This window comes from Parambassis ranga, chromosome 15 (genome assembly GCF_900634625.1).
Source record: "Parambassis ranga chromosome 15, fParRan2.1, whole genome shotgun sequence".
Lineage (NCBI taxonomy): Eukaryota > Metazoa > Chordata > Actinopteri > Ambassidae > Parambassis > Parambassis ranga.
Genome location: NC_041035.1, coordinates 2,372,332 through 2,397,111, shown reverse-complemented (window position 1 = coordinate 2,397,111; position 24,780 = coordinate 2,372,332). Strand labels below are relative to the sequence as shown.

The window sequence follows — 24,780 nt, the reverse complement described above, 5'->3', positions numbered from 1 at the left end:
TGAGTCTCCAAGCGACCACCACACACATACAGACACACACAGACAGAGCCGTTTAAATATTTGATGACAGGAGCAAGAATAAACACAGATGAAAGGCTGGAGGAAGGGACCCCGTCAGCCTGTCTTGCCTCTCTCCTCTTTCACAGGCTCATCACAAAGATGGCGGGAAAAAAATGACAGGCCCGTGATCTTTACCTCCCCACTCCTCTTCCCCACCCGTGTCTATCTCTGTCATCTCCTCCCCTCTCCAGCTCTTTGATAGTGGCTTCACTTTGATTCTGTTGTTGGCCTTCTATCACACCGTAGGTGTGTGTGTGTGTTAAATGACAGCTTGGTAACCTGTTATTTTGTGTGCTTGGGTTTGATTACCTTGCCGCGCCACAATAAGGCTGGCCATGCAGTCTGGGACGCTGGTGCCGGCTGCCAGGAATGTGATGCCCATGATGACGTCTGGTATACCGAGAGTGAAGCCTATCACTGTTACCTGGCAGACACAGACGCAGACAGACACACACAGAGACACGATATCACTCCCTGTCCTTTGGCGGACATGACTAGCAGTAGAGATAGAGCAAAGAAAAGTTAATAAGCTTCTTTTCGTTCTCTCTGTGCCTGCATGGGTTTTCTCCAGGTGCTTCGGCTTCTTTTTCATTCTACAGACGTGCTTGTTAGGTCAGTTGGGGACTCTGCATTGCCCATAGGTGTGAGTGTCGTTGCTTGTCTGTGTGTTGCCCTGTGATGGACTGGTGACCTGTCCAGGGTGTACCCTGCCTCTCACCCATAGATAGCTGTGACCCTGCACTGCAGGACAAAGTGGGTTCAGATGATGGATGTATGGCTTTCAAATGAAATTAGATTAGAAAAGAAATGCTAATATTCTGCTAAAATATTATAAATTAAATTTGTTTACAAAGGAGGCTGTAGAATTGCATGAGAGTAGGTTTAGTTTACCAGCTGCTATTTCTCTTCACACTGAAGTTTGTAACATTTCTCAGGAGTGCAAATGAAATAAATAAAGGTGGTGTTTATTTGTAGCCTTCCTGTCTGCATTGTCAATGTGCTACTACTTCACTAATGCACCTACTTCACCAACAGCAGAGCTCTGCTTTGGTTTTCAAACCAGGTCCCTGTAACACAGAAATACACCTTACATGATAATAATAATAATGATAACAGTCATTTGTCTGTCACTTACCATCCACACCATGATGTAGGAGAAGCTGGCAATCCACAGGGTGGAGGAGACAAAGGACAGCATGAACCAGTTCTCCCAGCGAGGGGTGGAGCAGTTGGGGACGGTGAAGTACAGCAGCAGGCACAGAGGCCACGCCAGCAGCCATTTCAGCTTGTTAAATGCACCCGCTATACACGCACACACATGGTGAGACACAGCTTTAGGTAAAACACAGCAGGAGGGTGTAGATAACAGCAAAACGGACACAGGTTTATTCCCTTTAAAACCAGGAAGAACACTTAGATACACAAACACAAGTCAACTTCAACTTTGTCCATTTACTTTATTCACTTTAACACTACATCCTTGAGTCCAGCATATATACCTGGGCACTGGAAGGGCACAAAGGGTCCCTCTGAGTCCTCTTCCTCTTCCTCTTCATCATTCTCGTTATTCTCGTTGTCCTCGTTCTCTGTCTCGTTACCCGCCTCTCGGTCGTCATGGCGAGCACCCCTCTCGGCTCCAGACAGCCCATTCTCTATGCCCCGCCTACTTCCTGCTTTCACAGGGACGTCAGAGTCACCGTTGGTCAAAGTTCGTGTGTTGATGAGACGCTGCCTCTGCACATCAGCAACACAGACAGACACAAAACACAGCGGGAGGACTGGGATGAAATGTCACTGTTGGACACTGCCACATACTTTTTTAAAAATACATATACATATATATTTACACTTTTTTTACAGAACCATGTGCTAAAAAAATACATCAGCTGGCCAGGTGTGTGGAGGTGACAGAACTCCTCTCACATGTATGCAAACTTTACACATGAATAACAGAGAGGAAGAGCAGGATGCCTTTGAGCAGAGTGAAAGCATGCACATCTATCTCCATTTGAATAACTCTCACGTCTCACTCCTCTCTGCGATGCCAGGCTTTTCACTCCACCTTCAAGTGCAGCAGTTTTGGAACAGCTGTCAGACGTGGTTGGATGAGACACCGGGGGGGGGGTATGGTTATTGCTAGGATATGGTTCTGATCACTGAGGATATAATCTGCACGATACATTTGTTACATTTCCTTTGAAATTAATACCTCATATAAATATCGATGTGTTTATTAAGTGGCCATGTCTGGGGAACATTGTTTGAGTTTCTTTAAGCACATTTAAGGACTGCCTACTCAGCTAACCTGATACCTGCAGTGGGTTCCGGTTCAAACTGTGCAACTCTACAGAGAGCAGCATACGATCATGTTTGAAGGACTACAGCTCTAACATCATAAATATGATCACAAGCACAATAAAACAGTGCTTTTAATGACACATGAAACATGAGCTCCATCATGTTTACTGTTAGTAACCACCTGATTGAAGTAAAAATATTTGTTTAGCCACTCTTTATCTTGAACTTTTCCTGTTTATCCTGTTTAATGCTACTTGCAGTAGTGACATGTCACCTGCGGGTAACAGACATGTGAGACATGGATCTACGTGTTCAAAACAACAAAAATACATGCTAATGTCAGGAAAGGACAGGGACATAACTATTTTGTGTTCTCTATGTGCAATTAATAAATGCCATATAAACAACTGTAAACATGATGAGGAGCTTTAAAAAGCTGCTCTATATACAACCATCTACAGCTAATGCGACACAGAGCCTTAGAAAAGGAACAGGAATGCTTGTAGCCTGTGCAGTAATCCACCCATGATACTAACATCTTTCACTCTAGCAGTGGTGCTAACACCTGATTAGCTGTTACTGTTTAACCTGAACGAATTAAAGGTATCTTTGCAGTTATTTGTTAAATAGCAAATAAGTTATGTGATTCTTCTACACTGTGTCTGGTCAGACCTTTGTATATGCACACTGCGCTGGTAATGCCTAGCATCTTCAGAGGCAGAGCTGATTTGTAGGCTGGGGTCTCCATGCAGCTCTAGATTACCTTGTTAAAGAGTCTGTCTGAAACACTTTCCCCTCTGAGAAAAAAACACGCTGCAGTCCATTTCAAATTGGAAATGGCAGCAATCTCTTTTTTTTTTCAATCAAAAGCAGCGGCGGTGCACTGGTGCACATCTCCTCACCTCATTGATGAGCATGCGTGAGGCCATGGTGAGGCGGGTTCTTGGGGAGAAGTGGCTGGTGATCATGATCCTCATGCCAGCCTCGGAGAAGGACAGCTGGTGGGGGTACGCTGACAGCAGCTCGTCCACCATCAGCACCGACGGCTTCCTGTGGTGGTTCGCTGTAGGACAGAAACACACGCTATGACCACTGAACAGCACATCCATCTACTGTGTTCAGTAATACGTAAGCTAAAACACAAAAATACATATGTACATATACATGTCCATATCTTACTGTGGATAACCTACAGAGCCACACATTAATAGAAAATAGTACAAGTATTGCATGGAGCAGGGTGGGGATTAGCCTAGCTTAACAAAGACAACATCTTAGTAATCAATGTGGATTTTTGCTTTTAATTGGTGTAATCAGAAACAATGTGGTTGAGGTGGGTGAGCTGCAGCTGCTGCATCACAGGGTAACAGCAGTCAGACCGTACCTTTCTTTAATAGAACAGCTGTAGCATCGCAGCCATCCTCTAGCTCAGCGTTATTGGCCGCACCGTTCCTCAAACTGGACGAGTTCTTCTTTCTCCTCTCCAGGAAACGAACAATGTGGGAGTTCATCCTGGAAAAGATACCATGTTAGCATTACATTTTGTAAAAAATGTGATCTATGTGACTAGATGGTTGCTGCAAAAGGTTTGTGCAATTTTCATCATTTGTCCTTTAAGATTAAATATATTCTATTCTCATCAGTTAGTCTTTGTAATATATAGTTTAGCAGATACATTGACACTGTCCCAACACTTACTCCTCAGTGGATACTTAAAAACTATGTCATGTGTTGGTACTGTAGGTGTATGGTGTGGATGTTAGGATGGGCTGGATGTTCTCATCAATTAGTTGAAAATGAAAAGTAAAAGGGAGTTGATCAATATTGCCAAGTTAGATATCTGCAAAAAATCCATATTGTACAGCCCTAATTAAAGAATCAATATTTCTTAAAATGAATATTACACAATATACAATTAAGCCTAAAATTATACATAACCTGGCCAAATTTTAAGTTAAAGTACATTTTTTCTCAGTTAAAGGATCTGTTCTGCCGAGTGACCGAGCCAGACCTGAACCCAACTGAAAACTGGTGAAGAGACCAGAGTCATGGGAAGGAACATCAAGAACTTGGAGATCCATGTAAAAGACGAAAATGTCAACAATTATAAAAAGTGTGATAGAAAATAAAGGATTTTTCTGTATTCTTTGTCTTAAAGTTTTGCAACTTTGTTGTGTCATTGCCAGCCAGTAAAGAACTATTAACTTATATGAACTCAGTAAATTTAGGATAACTAACTCAGTTAGCAAACCAAGAAAACGACTGCAGCAACATGTTTGGTAGAGTTGCAGTTGTAAATTTTGTTGTTACAAGGATGAAACAACCCTCTCTTTTTTCCATAGCGATAAGACAAAATCCTCCACAGTGTATTTAATCTTTAGAGCCCATATTATTCAGTTTGACCTGATACTCACTTCATGATCAAAATGTAGACAAAATACATCAGAATCAGCGTGAGAGCTTCCCACCTGGAAAACACAGTGGGATCCAGTCATGCACTGTAAACTCTTGTGATTACATTTAAACAGCCGATACTTAATAATGCGATAATGTTCGACTTACCAAACCACTTTCTCATCATATATGAACTGTAATATGGAAGAGAAACATAGAGAAGTGAAAATCTATGAGTGAAGGCCTTAAGGATGAATATGGGGATGTCACATCAGTTCTTACCACTATTAAAGCAGAGATAGACAGAGTGTAGTAGGTGGAGTCTCTGAGCAGCGGCCAGCAGGAGAGACGTATCGCCTGAGACAAAGAGTGAGAGAGAGAGTGAGCTCAAACTTGCAGAAACCAAACAACTTTTTTTGGTCCTGTTGAGTAACACATCCCACAAGGTACTCACTGCAGCACACTACCGATGAGATAAAGCAAGCTGTGTGTGTGTTTGTTTGGGTGTTATGTAATATGTAATCTAAACAGGAAAAAAAAAATTCTTTCAAGTATGATTCTCTTTTTCCTAGCGGGATTACAGCAATAACAGGACAGATATCATGCACTGATTCAGCCAGAGTTTACAGTTTTGATCCAAGGTTTTAGTGTGAAATGTGATGTTTTAACTTCACAACATCACTTTGGAAAAGGCTCTGCTGCTGCCTGTCACTGTGCCTTACTTGTCTTATACTGTGTCTAACGTGGACCTAACCATTCTTTGTTGCCTGTGTTTAAACATGTGTGTTTACTCAGTACCTGCACAGCAAATATCCCACACATTCCAATAATGCAGAGGATGTTGAAGACAGCAGAGCCTACGATGGTGCCGACTCCAACATCACCTTTAGTAATGAAGACCCCTGTATGGTAAGAAAACACTGATTAGCATGCATGCAAGCTTTGGCATTTTTCCAAATCTTACAGAAAAATCCAGTTTGGTCCACATTGTCTCCTGCAACTAATCTTCTTACAAAGATTACAGAAAATGAAAGGTCCTGGAAGTAATGTTTTTAATATATTGCCCAGATAACATCAATTACTCTAAACTTGAATCAGCTCAAATCAAATCTCTTCATTTTTCACATACAGAGTTAGCTGAGAGTTTACTGTTGGGGAAGATTCACACTGCTGCACATTTGATCATGAATCACTTTGGCTGGTTAAGTTAATGGCAAACTAGTCCACCATCACACCAGGTTGTAGTTTGTTTATGATGATATTAGTGCACAGACGCTGAGACACCAACAGCACATTGATCTGGCATTGTAAAATAAGTTAATAACAGAGTATAGTTATTACGAGTTAATCATAATTTGCAGGCTTACCAGTTTAGCAGAAGATGATTGCAATGATCTATTTAGTACCTTGCTACAGAGGTTGCAAGCATTTTATTGCATTAGCAGAATTATTAGAATGTGAGTAGAATAAACTCAATTCACTTTGATTATTTGTGGAAAAATTGAAGGCAACTGAGATTTACTGGTTCAAATTTGTTTTGGTGAATACATATTTATTAATATATGCAGCCTGTTGTTTTGAGATCAAGGTATTCCATCCTATGTAAATGTGAGGCGAGTACAAGTGTGTGTGTTTCTCACCGATGACAGAGGTGAAGAGTTCAGGTGCTGAGCTGCCAGCTGCCATGAAGGTCGCCCCTGCTACATCCTCACTCAATTGAAGGCGCTGATGAATGTGTAAAAGGGAGAGACAGAGATTTTCTTAACAGAAAAAGCATTAGTGTGTGTAGAGTGTGTGTGTGTGTGTGGATGAAAGCTCTGTTCAAGTGCAGCAGTGACCTGCAGTGGCTTTCATACCTCACATATCTTCTCCAGCGAGGGGACAAAGTAGTCATCACACACTAGAGCCAGAGCGTAGAACATGTAGACAGCCTTTAGAAAAAAAAGAAACACACACATACAAACAGAGGTGAGGAGCAACACACACACTGTCCGAGACCTGCTTTAAGAATTGGTGCTTCATCCTGAGTGTTTACAAAGGGATCACAGGTTCTGCTTTCAATCACTTTCTTGTTTGCTAACCTGAGCTGTGGCACTTGTGGACATAATTATAGACCCACACCGTTTTTGTTTTTTGGGACATTTATGTTCTTTCCAATGCTTTGTGTCTTAGTTCAGAGCTGGAGGTGGCGATTAGATTACAGAAGAAGCTGTGAGGTGCATGAAACTGCAGACATCAGAGTATCCCATCTATTCATAGGCTGAACCGAGGAGGTGGTGTGTATGATGTTCTACTGTCTTGGCTGTAAAGTCTAACTATGTGTACATTAGTCCTTTGGTGTCATTTGTGTGTCTGCACTACTTTACAATAAATAATGTGATCTGTCTGTGTCTCTCCTGTCTGCTGTTTTCACTCTCTAATGTATTCTTTATTTGGACTTCCATTTTATTCCAAGTAAAGTAACCATCAATAAAACTCTCTCTTTCTAGGCAAATGTTTCACATTAAAAAAAAGCTTTTAATTTGGAAGAAATTTGTTGCACATCTGCAATTACTTTGAAGGCAGAGTAGAAATGAAGTGTGAGTACTGTATATGTGTTCATGGGTATATGGGTTGACGGTTATTCCCTCTGAATTCAGACTGTGTGAATGTGGAAATGATTCACTCTGAGTTTTTGTTTAACCAAGGACAAAGTGCATGCCGGATTACAATTTAAATCATCACACTCTTTTTTTAACAATAGAAATCCATTATTAAAAAGCCTACAAATGATCATGGGAGCAGCTGGGGCACTGTATATTGAACTCAGGTGCGTCCATCTCTTCTGATCATCCTTCAGATGGTTCTACACCTTCATCTGAGTCCAGCTGTGTTTGATGATACTCATTGGACTTGGTGAAGAAAGACACACACCTGTCTATATAAGACCTTACAGCTCACAGTGCATGTTAGCCAGCCAGAGCCCTGACTTAAACCCAACTGAGCATCTCTGGAGAGACCTAAAAAATGGCTGTCCACCAACATTTTCCATCCAACCTGACAGAACTGGAGAGAATCTGCAAGCAGGAATGGCAGAGGATCCTCAAATCCAGGTGTGAAAAACTTGTTGCATCTTTCCCAAAAAGACTCATGGCTGTATTAGATCAAAATACTACACTATAGTATTTGTTTGTTTACTTTTTATTGCACTGCAAGGATTACACCCTCTATTTTATTGTATATTTGACTAACATGTAGTATATTATATAGGCAGTAAGTCAATATGTGTCACATCTGTGTGTGTGACTGTAGTATTTGTATCTTGGTGTCTTATTAAAGGCTTTTCCCCCCGCATCTTTACTGTTGTCTTTACAGAGGTACTCTGTACTCACACAGAGGACGTGCAGGCCCACCGCTCCTTCAGTGCGCTCCTTGTTGGTGAAATAATCCCTGGGGAACTCATGGATTGCTGCAGAGAGAGAGGAAAAGCACATGTATCATAAAACACTGAAAGGAGGCAAAATATGGACAATTCAATAAAATACCTTGAGGGGCTCATGGGACATCTCATCAAGATAAATAAACAAATCAATATAATTATACACAGATATAAGTCAAGATAGAAGACACATGGAGGGCTGACTTTAATATCCAGTAAGAGGGCAGAACAAGAAGTGGCATTTCGGTGCGTTCCAATAAAACCATTAGCTGAAATCCAAAGATAAATACACAGAAAGGAAACACATGTCTCATTTCACATGAAATCTTTTGCTAGTTGGCAAAGCTACAAAAACACACACAGCTCTTCTGTGTCACTCAGCTCTTACATATGTTTACATCCATATCTGCAGCTCTGCACATGCTCAGTGTGAAGCCGCCCTGAGTGAGATATCACTTTGACACCGCTCAGTCCCTCCACCCCCGACCTGACAGAGGTGACAGCATGAATCCCTCTCAGTCTGACGGCACGACCAATCACAACATGCCAAAATATGCTGCATCTTCATTCACAGCCATCATGTGCATTTCCTGTTGAATATGAGTCTGCATACGAGTGGCCAGGCTAAAAATAGCCTGTAAGGGTGTGTGTGTGTGTATTTGGGATTTGCTTGGCTTGCTCTGTCTGGGAAATATCCTGGCACTATTTGTGTGTTTGTGCGCGTGCGCTTGTGTAACGTGAAGACAACCCAATGTGCAGTGACATTCTCCCTCTCAACAGCCGAGAGCTTGTGAGTCAGGCGGCTTGAGCTTCAGCCTGCCCTGTGTGGCTCAAACACAACACGGACCTGTCTGCTCATCGGAACTGACAGCAGCGCACCAAGTGAGAGAGAGAGAGAGGAATAGGGAGGGAGAGAGAGAGAGAGAGAGAGAGAGGGGGAGAAAGGAAGAGGGAAAAAGGGTGAGAGAGGGAGGGAGGGAGGGAGAGGGAGGGATAGGGAGAGAGAGCGAGAGCGAGAAAGAGAGAGACAGAAAGGAAGAGGGAGGGAGAGAGAGAGCGAGAAAGAGAGAGAGGGGAAGAGGGAGGGGGAGAGAGAGAGAGAGAGGAAGAGGGAGGGAGAGAGAGAGAGAGAGAGGAAGGGAGAGAGAGAGCGAGAAAGAGAGAGAGGGGAAGAGGGAGGGGGAGAGAGAGAGAGAGAGAGGAAGAGGGAGGGAGAGAGAGAGAGAGAGAGGAAGGGAGAGAGAGAGCGAGAAAGAGAGAGAGAGAGAGGGGAAGAGGGAGGGGGAGAGAGAGAGAGAGAGGAAGAGGGAGGGAGAGAGAGAGAGAGAGAGGAAGGGAGAGAGAGAGCGAGAAAGAGAGAGAGAGAGAGGGGAAGAGGGAGAGAGAGAGCATGGGAGAGTGAGAGAGGGAGAAAGAGAGAGAGAGAGAGAGAGGGAGGGAGAGAGAGAGCGAGAAAGAGAGAGAGAGAGGGGAAGAGGGAGGGAGGGAGAGAGAGAGAGGGGAAGAGGGAGGGAGGGAGAGGGAGGGAGAGAGCGAGAAAGAGAGAGAGAGAGAAGAAGAGGGAGGGAGAGAGAGAGGAAGAGGGAGGGAGAGAGAGAGGAAGAGGGAGGGAGAGAGAGAAGAAGAGGGAGGGAGAGAGAGAGGAAGAGGGAGGGAGAGAGCGAGAAAGAGAGAGAGAGAGAAGAAGAGGAAGGGAGGGAGGGAGAGAGAGAAAGGGAGGGAGGGAGGGAGGGAGAGAGAGAGAGGGAGGGAGAGAGGGAGGGAGAGAGAGCGAGAGAGAATTTGGAATCTGACATAATGTGGCATGAAGAAAAATGATGAAGAAGGAAGAGTATGGGCAGAAAGAGGTTTGAATGAAAGGAGACCTTTACCTGTCTCTGTGTGGTCTTAGCTGTAGAAAGCACTGTGATGTCAATGGTCAACAGTAGACAGCTGATTATCATCATGTTACTAGGGCTGGATTGTATTTTCAGATTTTCATTATGAGACTGCCATCGCACAGTATAAGTGATCTCTTAGCACAGCTGATGTTATTAACCTGAATCACAACTGAGAAATCCATTATATTTTCATTACAGCATACATTTCCATGCATCATGGTATGACTACTAACACCTCTTTACACTTGACCACACAGTGCTGCAACAATGAGTCCTAAAACCCATCAGCAGCTCAAAGTGTTTGTAGAAAAGTTAAAGGAAATACTGTAGTCATGTGACTGTCCTGTGGTACAGTTTATGCCATAGCATAAGCTCTATTGTGGCGATTGTGTTTAGGGGTCAAGATTATCCTACTGTGTGGCTTATTTACTGCAATAATTAAATAGACAAAGTGGGCCCATGAGATGCTGACTTCTGTGTTGGTTCACAAAAATTCCTGCTCCCTGCTTACTCAATATATCCTCTTTCCATGGGGGACATAAAAATGACATATGGCTATGACTATGGGTGCAGCAGAGATAACCCATAACATTTGTGCAGCTGACTTTAGTTATCAAGTGTATTAAGAAAAAATTATTAGAATATATATTTATAATATAAATATATATTCTAATAATTTTTTCTTTATATAGTTTACCTTTTTAACAGCTGCATGGCCGCCCTGCAGCACATAAGCATCCCACTGCCTGTACTGTCTGTACAGACTGTGTCCTTAACAACACATGACTAACCTGCTGTGTAAGTACTGATACACCTCAGAGCTTTTCATGGCTTTACCATATATAAAAAAATCAACAAAGCAGGCAAATGTTCTATCAGAGGTCACCTTAACATGCATCCATAGTAGAAGAGAGAGACGTGATTGCAATGTTGGGTTGGGTTGTGTTCCCACTTTTTTAACGGAGGAAACTAATAGATTTGTTTATCGTTGCCATGGAAAACACATGCTTTAGCGACAGAAAGCACCAGAAGACGTGCCCATTATTCACTTACTGTTTGATGGGGATCCATCATCAGAGAATGATTGTGATATGAGAACACACCAGTGTGAGATTCTGTCCTACAATCATTGGACTGAAAGCACAGTAATAGCAGATGAAGAGCAGCACCCAGCATATGAGGGTTACTGTTGTCATAGAAGCCTGGCTTGCTCTAAAAATGAGTCACTACTCAGAGAACTCCATGTTAAAATGTCAGCTCCACAGCTCCACCTGCTTTGCCCATATTGGGATTAAGTGGGAGTTAGGTGGATTCAGACAATGCCAAAATGGCAACAACAGGTGCACTAACTGGTGGGTGAGGTCACAGCAATACACGACCATATTTGGGGCATGTTACAAGAACGCTATAATAAAAACCAAATAAACTGTAACACAAATATCTTCTAATAGGTAAGAAAAAAGTTTAATTATTAAAACAGCTCAACAAAACATTTTTTAACTTAACAGATGGACACAAAATGTATATTTATGCTGGCCATAATTCTTCAATCAAAAGGCTGGGCGATCGATTTTGTTGATCAATTAGAATTTGCTCTTTAGGACAATATGTTTTTTTATGAAAATTGAGTTTTAAAGAAGAGATCGCCCCTTAAAAAGGCAGTTCTGTGGTGTCAGAGCCAGAAGCAAGCGTGCCTTTCAAAAATGTCATCTATCCTTACGGTGCTGCAAAGATCTTTAATAACACAGATGTTTCACTCTCTCCTGATTGCCCACGTCACTGCATTTTTATGTAGTAGCATAAATAATTGAGGCTGATTAACAATAAACCAAAGGAGGAAACTTTGCGTGTTTAAGCTAGTGTTATCAGTTAAAACACACAGTAAAAACAGGGGTTTCCTATTATTATAGCATTTTATTATCATCCATTTTGCAGCCTCTCTCTTCATTTGATGCCCACAGCCTGCCCCATGACACAGACCTGACTAGTTGCCCATTAGGCCTTCTGGTTGTGGGTATGCTAAAAATGTAATTTAACTACACATTGTCGATTTTAACTTCAAGAAGTTTTTTGATTATTTCAGCACCACAAACAGTTAAAAAAACCGATTAAAATCCTAATCCTCGTGTTTAACGTGAAAAAATCAGACACTTTATTTTTAACATATCGCCCAGGCCTACTTGTATGTGTTAAATATGAAAATGTCAGTGAAACGTGACTAAAAAGAATCAGTAAAGCCAACAGTGCAGAGCTCCCAGTCCATCTGGTAACTTTATATAAGAGCATCAGCTGAACCTCAGACATCAAATCTACACTTAGTCAGTTAGTGAGAAGTGTTTATCAACTCTGCTGGTAAAAAAAAAATCTGTCGGCAGCTTTAGTTTCATTGCCGGGCCATTTCCAGTGGAATGTGTTTCCCACTGAACCCTCACAGCCAGGAAAGCCTGTGCCAAGAGTGCAGCTACACAGCCATTCTGAGAACAAGCAGGGAAGAAAACAATTAAGTTCAGTCTCTGTATTGTTTTGCATCTAACACATGTTGTATGCATATTCATACACACCACAAAAATACACACACAAGTCAGGCCTCTGCAGATGAGGATGAAATGCTGCTTCAGCCGATTCCACAGCCCCGAAACAAGGCAGACAACAACAGCTCCAGCCTGCTGGCGTGACTGCTTCTTTTGGAACGCGCATGAGGAGTCTTTGTGTTTTCAATTCACAGATTAGAGGCTCACTGAACCTGGCCAATGCAGGCATGGACACTGGCCAACACAATTTCTATCAGAGAAGTGTGTGTGAGAGAGACCATTATCACAAAGCTGTCCTTTCTCTTTCCTCTGTCCCTTTAGTCTGGCACTGATATAGTGGGAAGAACGAGCAACACACCACCAAATAGCTACTATCCCTACACACACACACACACACACACACAAAAGGCATTAACAGCCATTCAACCTTTCCTTCTCTAGACTTTTCTTTGCCATCATTGTGGTACAAGTTCATCTTGGACTCATCAGTCCAAACAATCGTATTCCATATTTGGACAGGTGTTCTGACTGGGTCTAATCTGCTTTTTCTGTTCCTGAGTGTAACCAGTTGTCTGCAGCTTGTTGTCTGTTGCTGAGCTTTCTTTTCTTTTTAGTTCCCGTTTCTCTCTGATAGGTTTACTTTGTTGTTCAGCCTGATGATGGCCTCCTCCACTTGCACAGTCACCTTTTAGGACCCGTTGTTGAGAGTTCCAGTGACCGCCTGCCAAATGCAACTGTAACACTCAGAACCAAGTCCAGGACTTTTATCTGTCTGACTAGTCATGAAGTAATGAGGAAACAGGCCATGCAACTGCTTGGCAGCAATTTGTTCAGTTATAAATGGAACACAAAAATGCGTGTGTGTCTATAATTCTTGAATGATTAATGCCAGACTTTTAGCAAAACGTTTAAATTAAAGCAGAAAGGCTTGACACATCTTAAGTTTTTCATTTTAAATTGAATGTAGTGGTGTACACTGGACAAAAAAGTATCAGTGTTCCAATATATCTCTCTCAATATAGCTCTCATCACTAACATGTGCAGTTCCACTTATACTATACAAAAAAGTCAGTATGTTTTGTAGTATTTCTGTTTTGGGAAATCGAAAATTGTCCTAACAAGCAAGCAAACAAACAAGTAACAATCAGCACTGAAAAAATGAACACTGAGGCATTAAATAGTCTGTCTAGAGTCTGTATAATTCATAACAATGGAACTAAATGTGTAAATGTAGTATCATTTCATCTTATCTCTGACCTTCCTTCCATCTTTAACCACAAACTCGCATTGGACACTTTCTGCCATTTATTTTCAATGAAATTACAAACTATTCTAAATATGAGTAGAAACTCACTGCGGATACATATATCAGTGCAGTCTGTAACTAGCCAATCATAGGTAACGAAATAAACAAACAAAAGCTTCTCTTCAACATTTGACCTTGGATAAACCAGCTGTAGTGCAGATACAGTGACCTCTAGTGGCACTACACAGCACGGGACATGCAGGTGCAATGAGAACACTGGGTAATCTCACAGGTCAGGGAGAGCCCAGCTGTTCATTCGCCACTTATCTGCTCAGCTTTGACATATAGCAGCGTCAGTTAAGAGTTTGGACATCGTTCCATTGTGTTAATCTATACGACACCATGGGTGGACATGGGACACACGTGGGTATTAACAGGGTCTGTGTTAGATGACAACCAAGGACAGGTGTGGAAAATATTCTATTACAACACTAGAATATGATTTTAGACCCTTTTCCCAACAGTAATATATGATATGACGAGTTTTTTGTTTTGTTTGTTTTGCTGCGGCTTCTCATGTAAGACTTGACCTTTCACCTCATTGTGTTGCTTGTCGTGTGTAACAGTCACATGATACAGGATTTACGCCATTGTTTGTCACTCTGGATAAAAGCTTCTTGAGTGCTTAAATGTCAAAAACAATCAGTCATATATGAGCATCCATCATGGTTTAGGATTAAATGGCGTCCATGCGGCCACCAGAATGACCTCAGGACTGTGCTGACGTCAGCTTCTCATACTGCACTAATCTTGTTAAATATTCTCTGAGTGAGACAAAAGCATTGCATAATCTTCATATCTAAAAAAGAAAAAAAATCAATGCGATTTAAACTTATTCCAGGGAAAAATCTTACAGCAGCAGACGCGTATGACTCAGCAATTTCATTCACTCATTTACCTTTCTATCAGGTAAGGTTTGTATTATACATATCTCACAGATGTCCATACAGACTCCTGAGGACACTCTAGGTGCATGCTTGTTCCGTACAAGACATCTGTCATGTTAAATAGTTTTAATGTGTTTTAAGGGGGATCACATTAAAGACAAAGGCCACAGAAAAGAATTATGGAAAATGGGAAGCAAGCATTTAGCTTAAGGGGAAAAAAAAACACACTGCCCTATTTAACATTTTTTAATGCCACCTGAAAACATATAATTCTAACCAACCAGCTAAATGCCAAAAGAGATATCTATGGCAATTGTTTTTAATAGGATGATTTGACCTCATGTTAGCCTATGCAACTGCAGAAATCATATGCACCTATAGATGTAAACAATTATATATATATATGAAAAAATTGATGTGCTATAAGTACTTACGTACGTAATAACTGTAAATTTACCACAAACAGCTCTTTGCTTTGGATGCAATATCCAAAGAACTATAGAATTATAACATGCAGATGCACCACCCTATAACTGCAAAATACAACTATCACACTGATTTTACTTTGTCAGAAAGGGCTGGCTGTCAGTGCTTTAATGCGGGTCGACTGCGGTCACAACTGAACATGACGTGCTTGTGCAGAGTGTGAAAAAAAAGTAAGGATAAATAAAAGAGAGTTGAATTATGGGTAGTTTTTAGCTTTATTGCTGCGAGGTTAGCAAGCATTTCCAGCCCTTTCAAAGTGAGTGCAGTGAAGATGAGTTCACGGCGTGAGTGTCAAAGTGCTTCTAATCACAAGAAAGTCTTTTTATTCTGCAAAACCAGATGTTGGAAATGGGGGTCCTCCTATAATCTGGCCATCTCTTATTTTGAACCAATACAGTAAATCACTGCTGCAATTTTGGTTATTTCTGAGAATGACACAAATGTGGAGCTTTAGCCAAACACACACACACGCAAGGTCAGCTGTAAAATCCCAAAGCTGCGCGAGATCAATGTGGATTGACCTGAGTGGAGACGTAAGGTTCGTCACTCCAGGGGCAGAGAAACAACAGTCGACCCCACCTCAATCCGCACCGCTGCCACCCCCACCCCCCCAACACTTACATAAAACCGCAAGCATTACGTAAGAGCTCTGTGGCTCCAACAGACACAGAAAGAGGGCGAAAATCCTACAAATCCTATACATCATTAAAATGATCTGAGGCCGCTGTGTTTTAAGAGCCGCAGAAAAGACGCTGCTTTACGTAGATGACAGATGGCTTTTCCTCCATCTATGACAAAGCATGCGGTAGCATCTGTTGTGCTGGACAGATACATGCATGCTGTGTGTAGTGGAAGATTGCTGTCAGGAAGAAGTAACAGATACTACAACAAGGCTCACATGTCAAAACCACACAGTGAAACTGCACCATGTGCTTATTTGATGGCTTTTTATTCATGATACCTATATTATCATTCATGATTTAATTATCAGCCATTTGACAAACCTGACTTTATATCTCAGCCAATAATTCAAATGAAACCTTACTGTTTTAGTGTGAGGACACAGTGAGGACAAAAAACAGTCCAATCTTATTGTCCTTGGAACAACTGATCAATGAAGCTGACTATACATATATAGACATATTTTTTAATTAAGGTTCCAGTGGGAATGTGTACTCATCATGTAATGTCATGTCAGCATGCATAGGTGAGACTAGGATTTTATAAATACACAGCAATAATATTATTAATACCTATTTTTTGTGAGGAATGACAGGGATCAGAAGCTATTCTGCAAGGATTAAAACAGGAATATTTTTCAGTCAGTTGAGATATATCTTATTTATTGATTTATTTTTTAAATCTATCTTTGATCGTCATTTCCCAAAGCAATTTTCAAGAGTTTTTCCACACCAAACAGCACAATCATGGCGAGAAGTACTCACACATGTCTTTAAGCAATAACAGTTAAAGTTTTTTTTATAAATCAAATAAGTGCTGTGATTTTTTTTGTTAGTCGCTGGTCGTGGCTTGGTTTATACTGAGCAGTGCTGAATTTTGTGCATTTTTAATACAAAATACAAACAATGCTTCAGTTGCAGCCCCTTGTCAGCCTTGCAGTATCTGTCCTAATCCTGCAGATGCATTTTAATGCATTGAGAGGTACAGTAAGCACCGGGGCCATTCTGACATTCTGAGTCCTTTAGGTTCGGTGTTTAATGCAAACATGCATTCATTCTCCGAACTGAGCAGCTTACGACGGTCACACCATGTGCGTGTCCGCTGCAAAAATATGATGTAAGTCTAAAATGTTCGACCCTGTGGCCCTACGCCTGCTAGTCGTTAACAGTTTAGTGCAAAAGAAAGCATGCAACTACACACATATATACACACACTGCAGCATGTGGTTGCATTTATTTTCTGCCACAAGTGCTTACAAGTAAGTGGGTGGTATTACCTAACACGTCGGACATTCGTCAGTGGGGAAAAAAAAGTGTAGAAATTAGGGAAAACAAGGGGGAAGCACGAAGAGAGGTCGGCTCTATTTACAACACTTTCCTGTAAATCGCCCGCTAACATCAGTGATGAATAAATACAAATAAACATGTCCTCATAATGGCTCCTAATGTCTGCAGGAAACATGTGCAGCAAAATAAGAATCTACAGTCAGATCTTTAAAAGGAAACAATAAAGCAAAGAAGAGGAGGAGGATGGTGGATCAGAAGGAGTGACTTCAGGTTGCTCTGTCCTCTGCTCTGCTCCTCTATAAACTGAGTGTCTGCAGCCTGAGGCCTCAATTAGCACCAGAGATGGCTCAGAGAGAGTGTGTGTGTGTGTGTGTGTGTGTGTGGGGTTCACATTAGCTGCCCACCTTTGAGCTACAGTAGCTGGGCAACTAACCTCATCCTGCCCTGCTTGTTAGTGCGGAAGGACTCATTCTGCTCTTTGTTGTGGCCCTTAAGAGTTCAACAACTAGTTTTTTATAGTTAGTTTACTTTTTATTGTATGTCACTTTGGAAAAATTGTCTAAAATGTCACCTGTTTATGGTTTATAATATCATTTTGTATTGCGTGGTCAGGGCATTATTGTCGGAGTCAGCTGACAAACAGATCTGGTTAGGGAGGAGGTCGGGCTGGGAGAACAGTTCAATAAAAACATAGTTTGCCTATATAAACCCAAAAAACAGACATATTGCAATCCTTTCTAACTACTTATAAACTACTACTACAGTAGTGTATAATACATATATAATCATATGTTGCTGCTAGTAAGTCTGTTTTGGCGTGTCTTTGTTTGGGTATTAGTATAGGCAACTACACCACATGGATGGTTTTGGTGATGGGTTAAATCACACTATCAAGCAACAAGAGATGTGTGTGTGATTGGATGTGGGTGCTACAGCACATTGCTATGTTGGAAAAGTTCTGCATCTCACAATGGCAGCAGCACCACAAAAGAATCCAGCAACAACTCAACTAACAGTATGATATAAAGAAAAACATTCTTGGGATTTCAATCACCACTCTGGCTTTTGGTACAGAGGGTCACAACAGGCTATACAGCATTTCCTTGCAGAAAAGGTTTGCCCAGATCCATACTGGAGATAAATCCAGGCCTACACCATGAGAGAATCTGCTCCATCAGGTTGCATATGCTGGTCCAAATGGTCTTGACAGCACAGGTCTGCACATCTGGGCTTTAACTCCTTCCACCCCAAGCCCATTTTTAAGGCATCAGCTTGAAAATGGCATGCCCAAAATGAATTGAGTATATCTCAGCAACCACTAGGTGTATTTGAATACTTTTGGTGTCATAATAAAGGGTTGTGTAAGTATTAATTTGTATGCCTCTGGCTCTTTGTAAATGAAAAAGATGGCACAAAGCAGATAGGCCTCGCCCACCTAATGCTAAGCTAATACCTTAACAAATATGCAGGCTCATAACTTCGCAATGGACGGGTTGATTAGGGTGATTGACACCTCTAACAAAAGGTCAGAACCAATAGATCTGACAGGTAGCAGTAATATTAGTGCTAGACTCACCAATGACCAGCCACATAGAAGAAAATGCATTTTATACTAAACGACCGTTGCCACATTCTCCCCTCAAACAAGTCCTCCACAAACATAATAAATGTCTAATCCTAATATTTTTAGTCTTGCATAAACAGAGACATGTTGGTCTATCGGAACCAAGCATGTATGGCCCTCAAATATGACTGATTATTGCAAATTTACAGAAGAAAGACAGAATTTGTTGTTACTCACTCAACTAGTTATTTTTTTACTTTTATATTCTTTTTTTATTCTAATTTACCAAATATTTATAATATAGCAAAACAACTGTAACAGTGTCAATTGGTAAAGTCTCAGCTTTCATATGACACCTTGTTTGTTTGTGTGACTTGAAGTATCACAGAGTTAGCAATAACCATGTGGCAAGTGTGTCGACTTTGATATGAGAATTTTATTTAGATGACTGATAATTGATTTGCATGGTGTTGAAGTTATGTTTGATGTGTGTAAATATGGCTTATATGTGCTTGTAGTAAAGTTTCTCCTGTTTAATTTGATATGCAATATGATTATTTTTTTTACATGGTTAGTACAGTGTTATATGACTTTTATTTTTTTGGGTGCATGAAAAAGCCCCCATTAATGGGTCCCTTGGGGTCACTTGATATGGGTAAATCAAGTGAAAATGTTACAATAACTGACCACAACTGATAAAATCCAGTGATGTTTTGATATTGGAAAGCTTGCTAGCTGAATGATCTTTACATCGATTTTAAAACAAATGAGTACTTCTTTATCTACATCAACTTGATTACTGAATATTTAAAACAGAGATAAATGGCTAACAGAGAACACACAAGAAGGAATGAAAGCAGGAGCTTCACTGCCTTCTGATTAGGGATGCCCCTCATTATCACCAACACATCAGTCTTGGCAGATACTGGCCTTTAAATGATAAATGACTTAATGTAACTTAATTCAACTTGGGTCGAAATGAAGTTGACTAATTTTTAAATATATGTTTTCACAGGAAAAACGCTGGTTCCAGCTAAAGTTTAACAAGGAAATCAGTTTGTAAATGTGTAAAGAAATATCTTTTTTGTGGATGGCTTTTGGTCCCTGTGCCACTATCCCAGCAGATGACCATATCAGATCAAGAAGTGACTTCAGTTTCACAGAGTCCTTGACGGAATACATTCAGAATCAATCACGGTTGTCTCCACAGTGACAGGTTCACCACTGTGACATGCTTTTAACAAGTGCTGGCTGGGAATAGGTACTCTTGCTCTCTCCCTGTACACTCTGTGTCAGAAACACTCCGTCGTTTTTGTCTCCAGGGAGCTTTTTTTTCTTTTTTTTCTAAACCCCCTCAGAGAGGCGTCATATTCATAGAAACATGTCTATTTCTGACTGAGTGACGCAATAGTGGTAGGAGAAGAACTACCAGAGAGGTGAGGTTTAAATCACGTGGCACCGGAAGACAGGGAAAAAAGGACATGAAAAGAGGGATGGAGGGGGTTGGATATGTCTGAGTATGGAGGCAGGTATGAGGGTATCTGAGGGAGATGAGTGACGGTAAGAGCTGCTTTTTGTTGCAGATGGTAAAAACTACACACTGAACATTAGAGTGTGTGTGTGTGTGTTTGTGCTGCTTCCTAGCTAAAGGTTACATGGTAATACTGGCATTTAATCAGTGTGGCAGCAAAACGTGGGCAGCAAGAAATCAGATTATGACCTGCGCTGACCTGGGACTCAAATTATACAAGATAAAAAAATCAATATATTTTTTCTCCTTTCATTACTGACCGCATTTACAAAATATTGCATGACTACTGATAATGTATATATGTCTTTGAAATGTAGCACTGATGACCAGTGAACAAAGTTATCAGGAGACGTCATCACAGACAGATTCCGGTTCCTGCCACCTGAGGACTGTGCAGAAAGTGCACACTATGCAGACAAGAATAACATGTTAATGTTTGGAAGTCATAAGTATGCCCCAATCTGAAGTTAAAGAAGGTCATATTATTGGAATATTTACACATAAAAACACAGACACTAAGCGGTATTAACATCATCCATTATGGATGAGGCCCCTCGCAGACAATTGGAGATGCATGAACCTTGGTGATTTGTTTTGCTCCCAACACTCGCAGCAAGATAGTGAATGAGACTGTTAACAAAGAAGACAACATGCTGAGCCGCTCAGCTGTGTGGGAATATTTTAAATAGAGCGTGTAGGGATAGGTCTTGATTTCTGAATTTTTGATTTAGTTAATAAATGATAAATGTTAGCAGTCAATCACAACAAAGCATTTTAGTCTATAAGTCAGTCAACAGCTATCGTTGTCACTAGATCTTTTGCGAATGTTTTGTGAAGGAGGATCGTGCAAATAGCTGTGCACCCAGTTAGCAAGTGTCTCCTTGTCTTTGATACAGATTCATGGACAGCACGTATACCTGTTGTCACATTAGGAGATGCAGTTCTGCAGACTAAAGCAATGCCATAAACAGCTTTCCATAGCCAAAGCTACTTTTATCTATTCTAAGTAACAGTATGTGATGATTAAAAAATGGGCACAAAAACAAACAAAACTACAGACTTCTAAATCATCGTTTGCCCCACACAACACAGCAGTTAGCAATTAGCAGGAGCTAACAGGCAGGGCTGCACAGGGGTTAGTTGTAAGGCTACTGTAGCTCAAGGGTGGGCTAGTGTGAACCTGGCACCCCACCCCCCACCCCCCACCCCCGATGAGCCACCTCTGGTGCTAATTGAGGCCTGAGGCTGCAGAGGAACCGTTTATAGCAAAGCACAGCAAAGGACAGCGCAACCTGGACCAGACTCTTACTTTTCCTATCAATTTTGTCATCATTCATAACATTCAAAGTATCTCCGAGCTGTTTGTGGCCAATCCAAACTTTGTGCATGCCTTAGGGGGTTGTTATTCAAGAGCAGTCGCACACTGTAGCAGACAGTCACTGTGTATGTGTGTACAAAAATATACATTACCCACCTAAAGGTCTTGAATCATCAGTCATGCAGTAAATCTGCAGCTGAAGACTGAAAAAGGAAACAATAGGGAGTAATGTGAGATGTGCCGTAGTCGTGTTCTCATTTACTTTACACTGTGCCGGTGTAATGGGCTGCTCTGACAGCATGTGACTGCGAGCCTGCTGCTTAATTACAAACACATTTGCGGAGGTGGAATGCTTGTAAAAAGAAAAGGTTGTGAGGCAGTCGGTGGAGATGGAGGAGGGAGAACGACAGAGAGAAGAAAAGGTGATCATTTTCACAGAATGAATGAACATGCTTAAGACAGTTTCCAATCAAAAGGCTCACATATCCTCTTTCTGCATAAAAGGAAGGAGGAGGAAAATGAGCTGCTGTAATCCGTGGATACGCTAGTGCCCGAACACACACTGTAATTGACGTAGACTGCAGGGTCATTAGATGCACATGTACACACATGTACTCATGCAAAGTACACAAAACTGCACCTGCTTTCCCTATGATGACGAATTCCAGTATTAGCATAATGACAAAACTATATGAACATTATAAAGCAATAGAGAAAACAATTAGGCTAGCTGAGGTGGGGTACACCCTGGGCAGGTTGCTGGTCTATCGCAGAGCTAAAGTAGAGAGACGGACAACCTGTCACTCTCACACTTGCACCTGCATTACAGTCCCTAACAACTCTAACGTAGGTCTTTGGTATGAGGGAGGAAGCAGGAGAAGATTTAAGGATTCAAGAACTTTAACAAAGAATGTGCAAACTCCACACACAGAAAGGACCCAGCCAGATTTGAACCAGGAAGATTCTTGCTGTGAGGTGGTTGTGCTAACCACTGCACCACCATACTGCTCTATATACACATAATCAAATTCTTACTTATAGAACATTTAAAGGTTAAATTAAAAACAGCATGCAGGTTTTATACATGCAGACACACTGGGAGGTCTGTGCATGCAAAGTGTTCCTTAATTGAATTTTATGTTATTTAAACAACTTCGTCTCTTCAAATCATCAAGTTGTCCTTAAATCAATTTCACAAGTGTAAAGATGCAGAAAATTAGATTTTTTTCTTGTATTATATAGATCAGGTGGTAGAAGCTCCTTGGCATAATACTGGGCAGCTCCATTTCAAGTTGGCATCTGTGCCTGGGAAGACTTCTACATCTGTGTTTAAAACCAGCAGTATGCACTGTGAACATTCTGCATAGCAGTGTTTAGCAGTGAACAAATCACAGTCATATATACTCAAATGACCCATATATAGAAAATAAAGTGTTGCAGCTAGGCCTGTCACGATAACAGATTTTGCTGGGCGATTAATTGCCAAGAAAAATTATTGTGATAAGCGATAATATTGTCATTTTGAGACCATGTTCAACTAATATAATGATAACGTGGACAAGGGCGATAATGTGGATAAGTACACCCTTTTAAAGATCAATAAACTTTAATTTCTAAAGAACATTTAACATTGGAAAGGCCCCAATCATCAACATTATTATTATTATTATTATTATTATTAATATTAATGTTGATATTAATATTATTATTATGAGTAGTGGTAGGCCTATTACCATGGCTTATCTGAGCATAGTCAATGGAGTTAAGTCAGTCCAACTAGCACTTCATGAGCAACAGAGCCAAACAACACGCACTCTCTGGGAGTGGGCTCACCTGTATGCACATGTGCTTGTGTGCGCACGCGTTTGCGTGTGTGTATGCGCATCAGGCCGCTGCAGACAGCTGCAGTGAATTTTAAAAACACCACCATGTAGACAGAAACACACAAAAGAAACTGATAGCAGAGATGGCACCAGAGGACTGGGCAAGAGAACTAATGGGTGGCGCTGCCGCGAGTGCTGCCAGTAAGAAGGCAGAGAACTTCACTCGTACAAGGCGGACTCTCTCTGAGAGCAGGTTCTATACATGAGCATGTTTAGTCTCGTGGTGAATTGTGTCGAAGTGTTGAACCAGTGTTGTGCAGCTTCACAGCTCTGTGTTGCTGTAACCAGCGTCCAAGCCCTGCAGCGCTGTGACGCACCGTGGCGACGCAGACCGTGGTCTGCTCAGAACATCACGTAAACGTTACACAATGAGTTAAAAAATAAGAACTACCTGTTGATTTGACACATTTTAAGACAGGGTCATATAAAGTCCGACGGCCGGACTTTGCACACTTTATACGCTACGACGCACCGGAGTGACTCCTTTTGTCATCCAGTCTCTTTGGCAGCGAGAGGGAGAGAGAGAAAGACAGAGAGGAAAACAAACGAGCGTGCAAATTTAATTTATCGCGGCCGAAAAACGTATCGAGCCCATTTATCGTGCAATTAATTGATTTATTGTTAATCGCGGCCTAGTTGCTAATCTGCACTGATGATTGGCTTTAGCCTTTATTCTAACTTTCCGTGTGTCTGAGCAGCACCCTCTCTGTCCTCTGGAGACAGGTGTGCTGGAGCTGGAAGCCCCACCACCTGCAACCAGTTCAAAAATGGAGACGTCTTCCTTTACTCTGCCCTGACACTTGTACACTGTTAGATCATAGAGCCTGCTACAGTCAGTGCTTCATTTCTAGCCAGATTCCAGCCCCCATGCCCTGTTCATCTCCAGAGAATCTCCCTTCTGCACTCACATTCCACATCTTTTCAACCTTTTTGGATGCCTCAGTCCTCCGTCTTTGCCTGGGTTCTGATGCACTCTCTGTTCTCTGAACCCATAAAAAACAACCAACCCTAAGCCAAATTTCAGATGTAGATGTGACTTTGCCTCTACATGTAGGTAGGTTTTGTCCGCAGAGGCATCACTCAGCTCTCTCGTTGCTATGTTAATAATTCGCAGGGTTAATGCACTGCTGCCATGGAGCTCCACTTGAGCAGCGCTCTACAGCTGAGCCCAGCCTCCCTCTGCTGCTGCTCACAGAGCTGGAGACAGGACACGACAGAGAGTGTGTTCATGTGCAGTGAGGGAGTGATGCAGAGGAA

At 41.5% G+C, this 24,780-nt stretch overlaps 1 protein-coding gene across 1 annotated transcript in view; it reads right to left on the bottom strand.

The window, feature by feature from the left end:
- The window catches only part of slc24a3 (solute carrier family 24 member 3), an 86,117-nt gene that overhangs the window by 8,689 nt on the left and 52,648 nt on the right, over positions 1-24,780 (bottom strand). Inside the window, exons 3-14 of the mRNA XM_028423967.1 lie at positions 8,124-8,200; positions 6,609-6,683; positions 6,393-6,477; positions 5,551-5,654; positions 5,035-5,109; positions 4,921-4,946; positions 4,773-4,826; positions 3,743-3,870; positions 3,261-3,421; positions 1,560-1,794; positions 1,196-1,362; positions 370-484 (exon numbers count right to left, since the gene is read on the bottom strand). Coding sequence (XP_028279768.1) covers positions 370-484; positions 1,196-1,362; positions 1,560-1,794; positions 3,261-3,421; positions 3,743-3,870; positions 4,773-4,826; positions 4,921-4,946; positions 5,035-5,109; positions 5,551-5,654; positions 6,393-6,477; positions 6,609-6,683; positions 8,124-8,200 — 1,302 coding nt within the window. The remainder of the gene's footprint in view (positions 1-369; positions 485-1,195; positions 1,363-1,559; positions 1,795-3,260; positions 3,422-3,742; positions 3,871-4,772; positions 4,827-4,920; positions 4,947-5,034; positions 5,110-5,550; positions 5,655-6,392; positions 6,478-6,608; positions 6,684-8,123; positions 8,201-24,780) is intronic.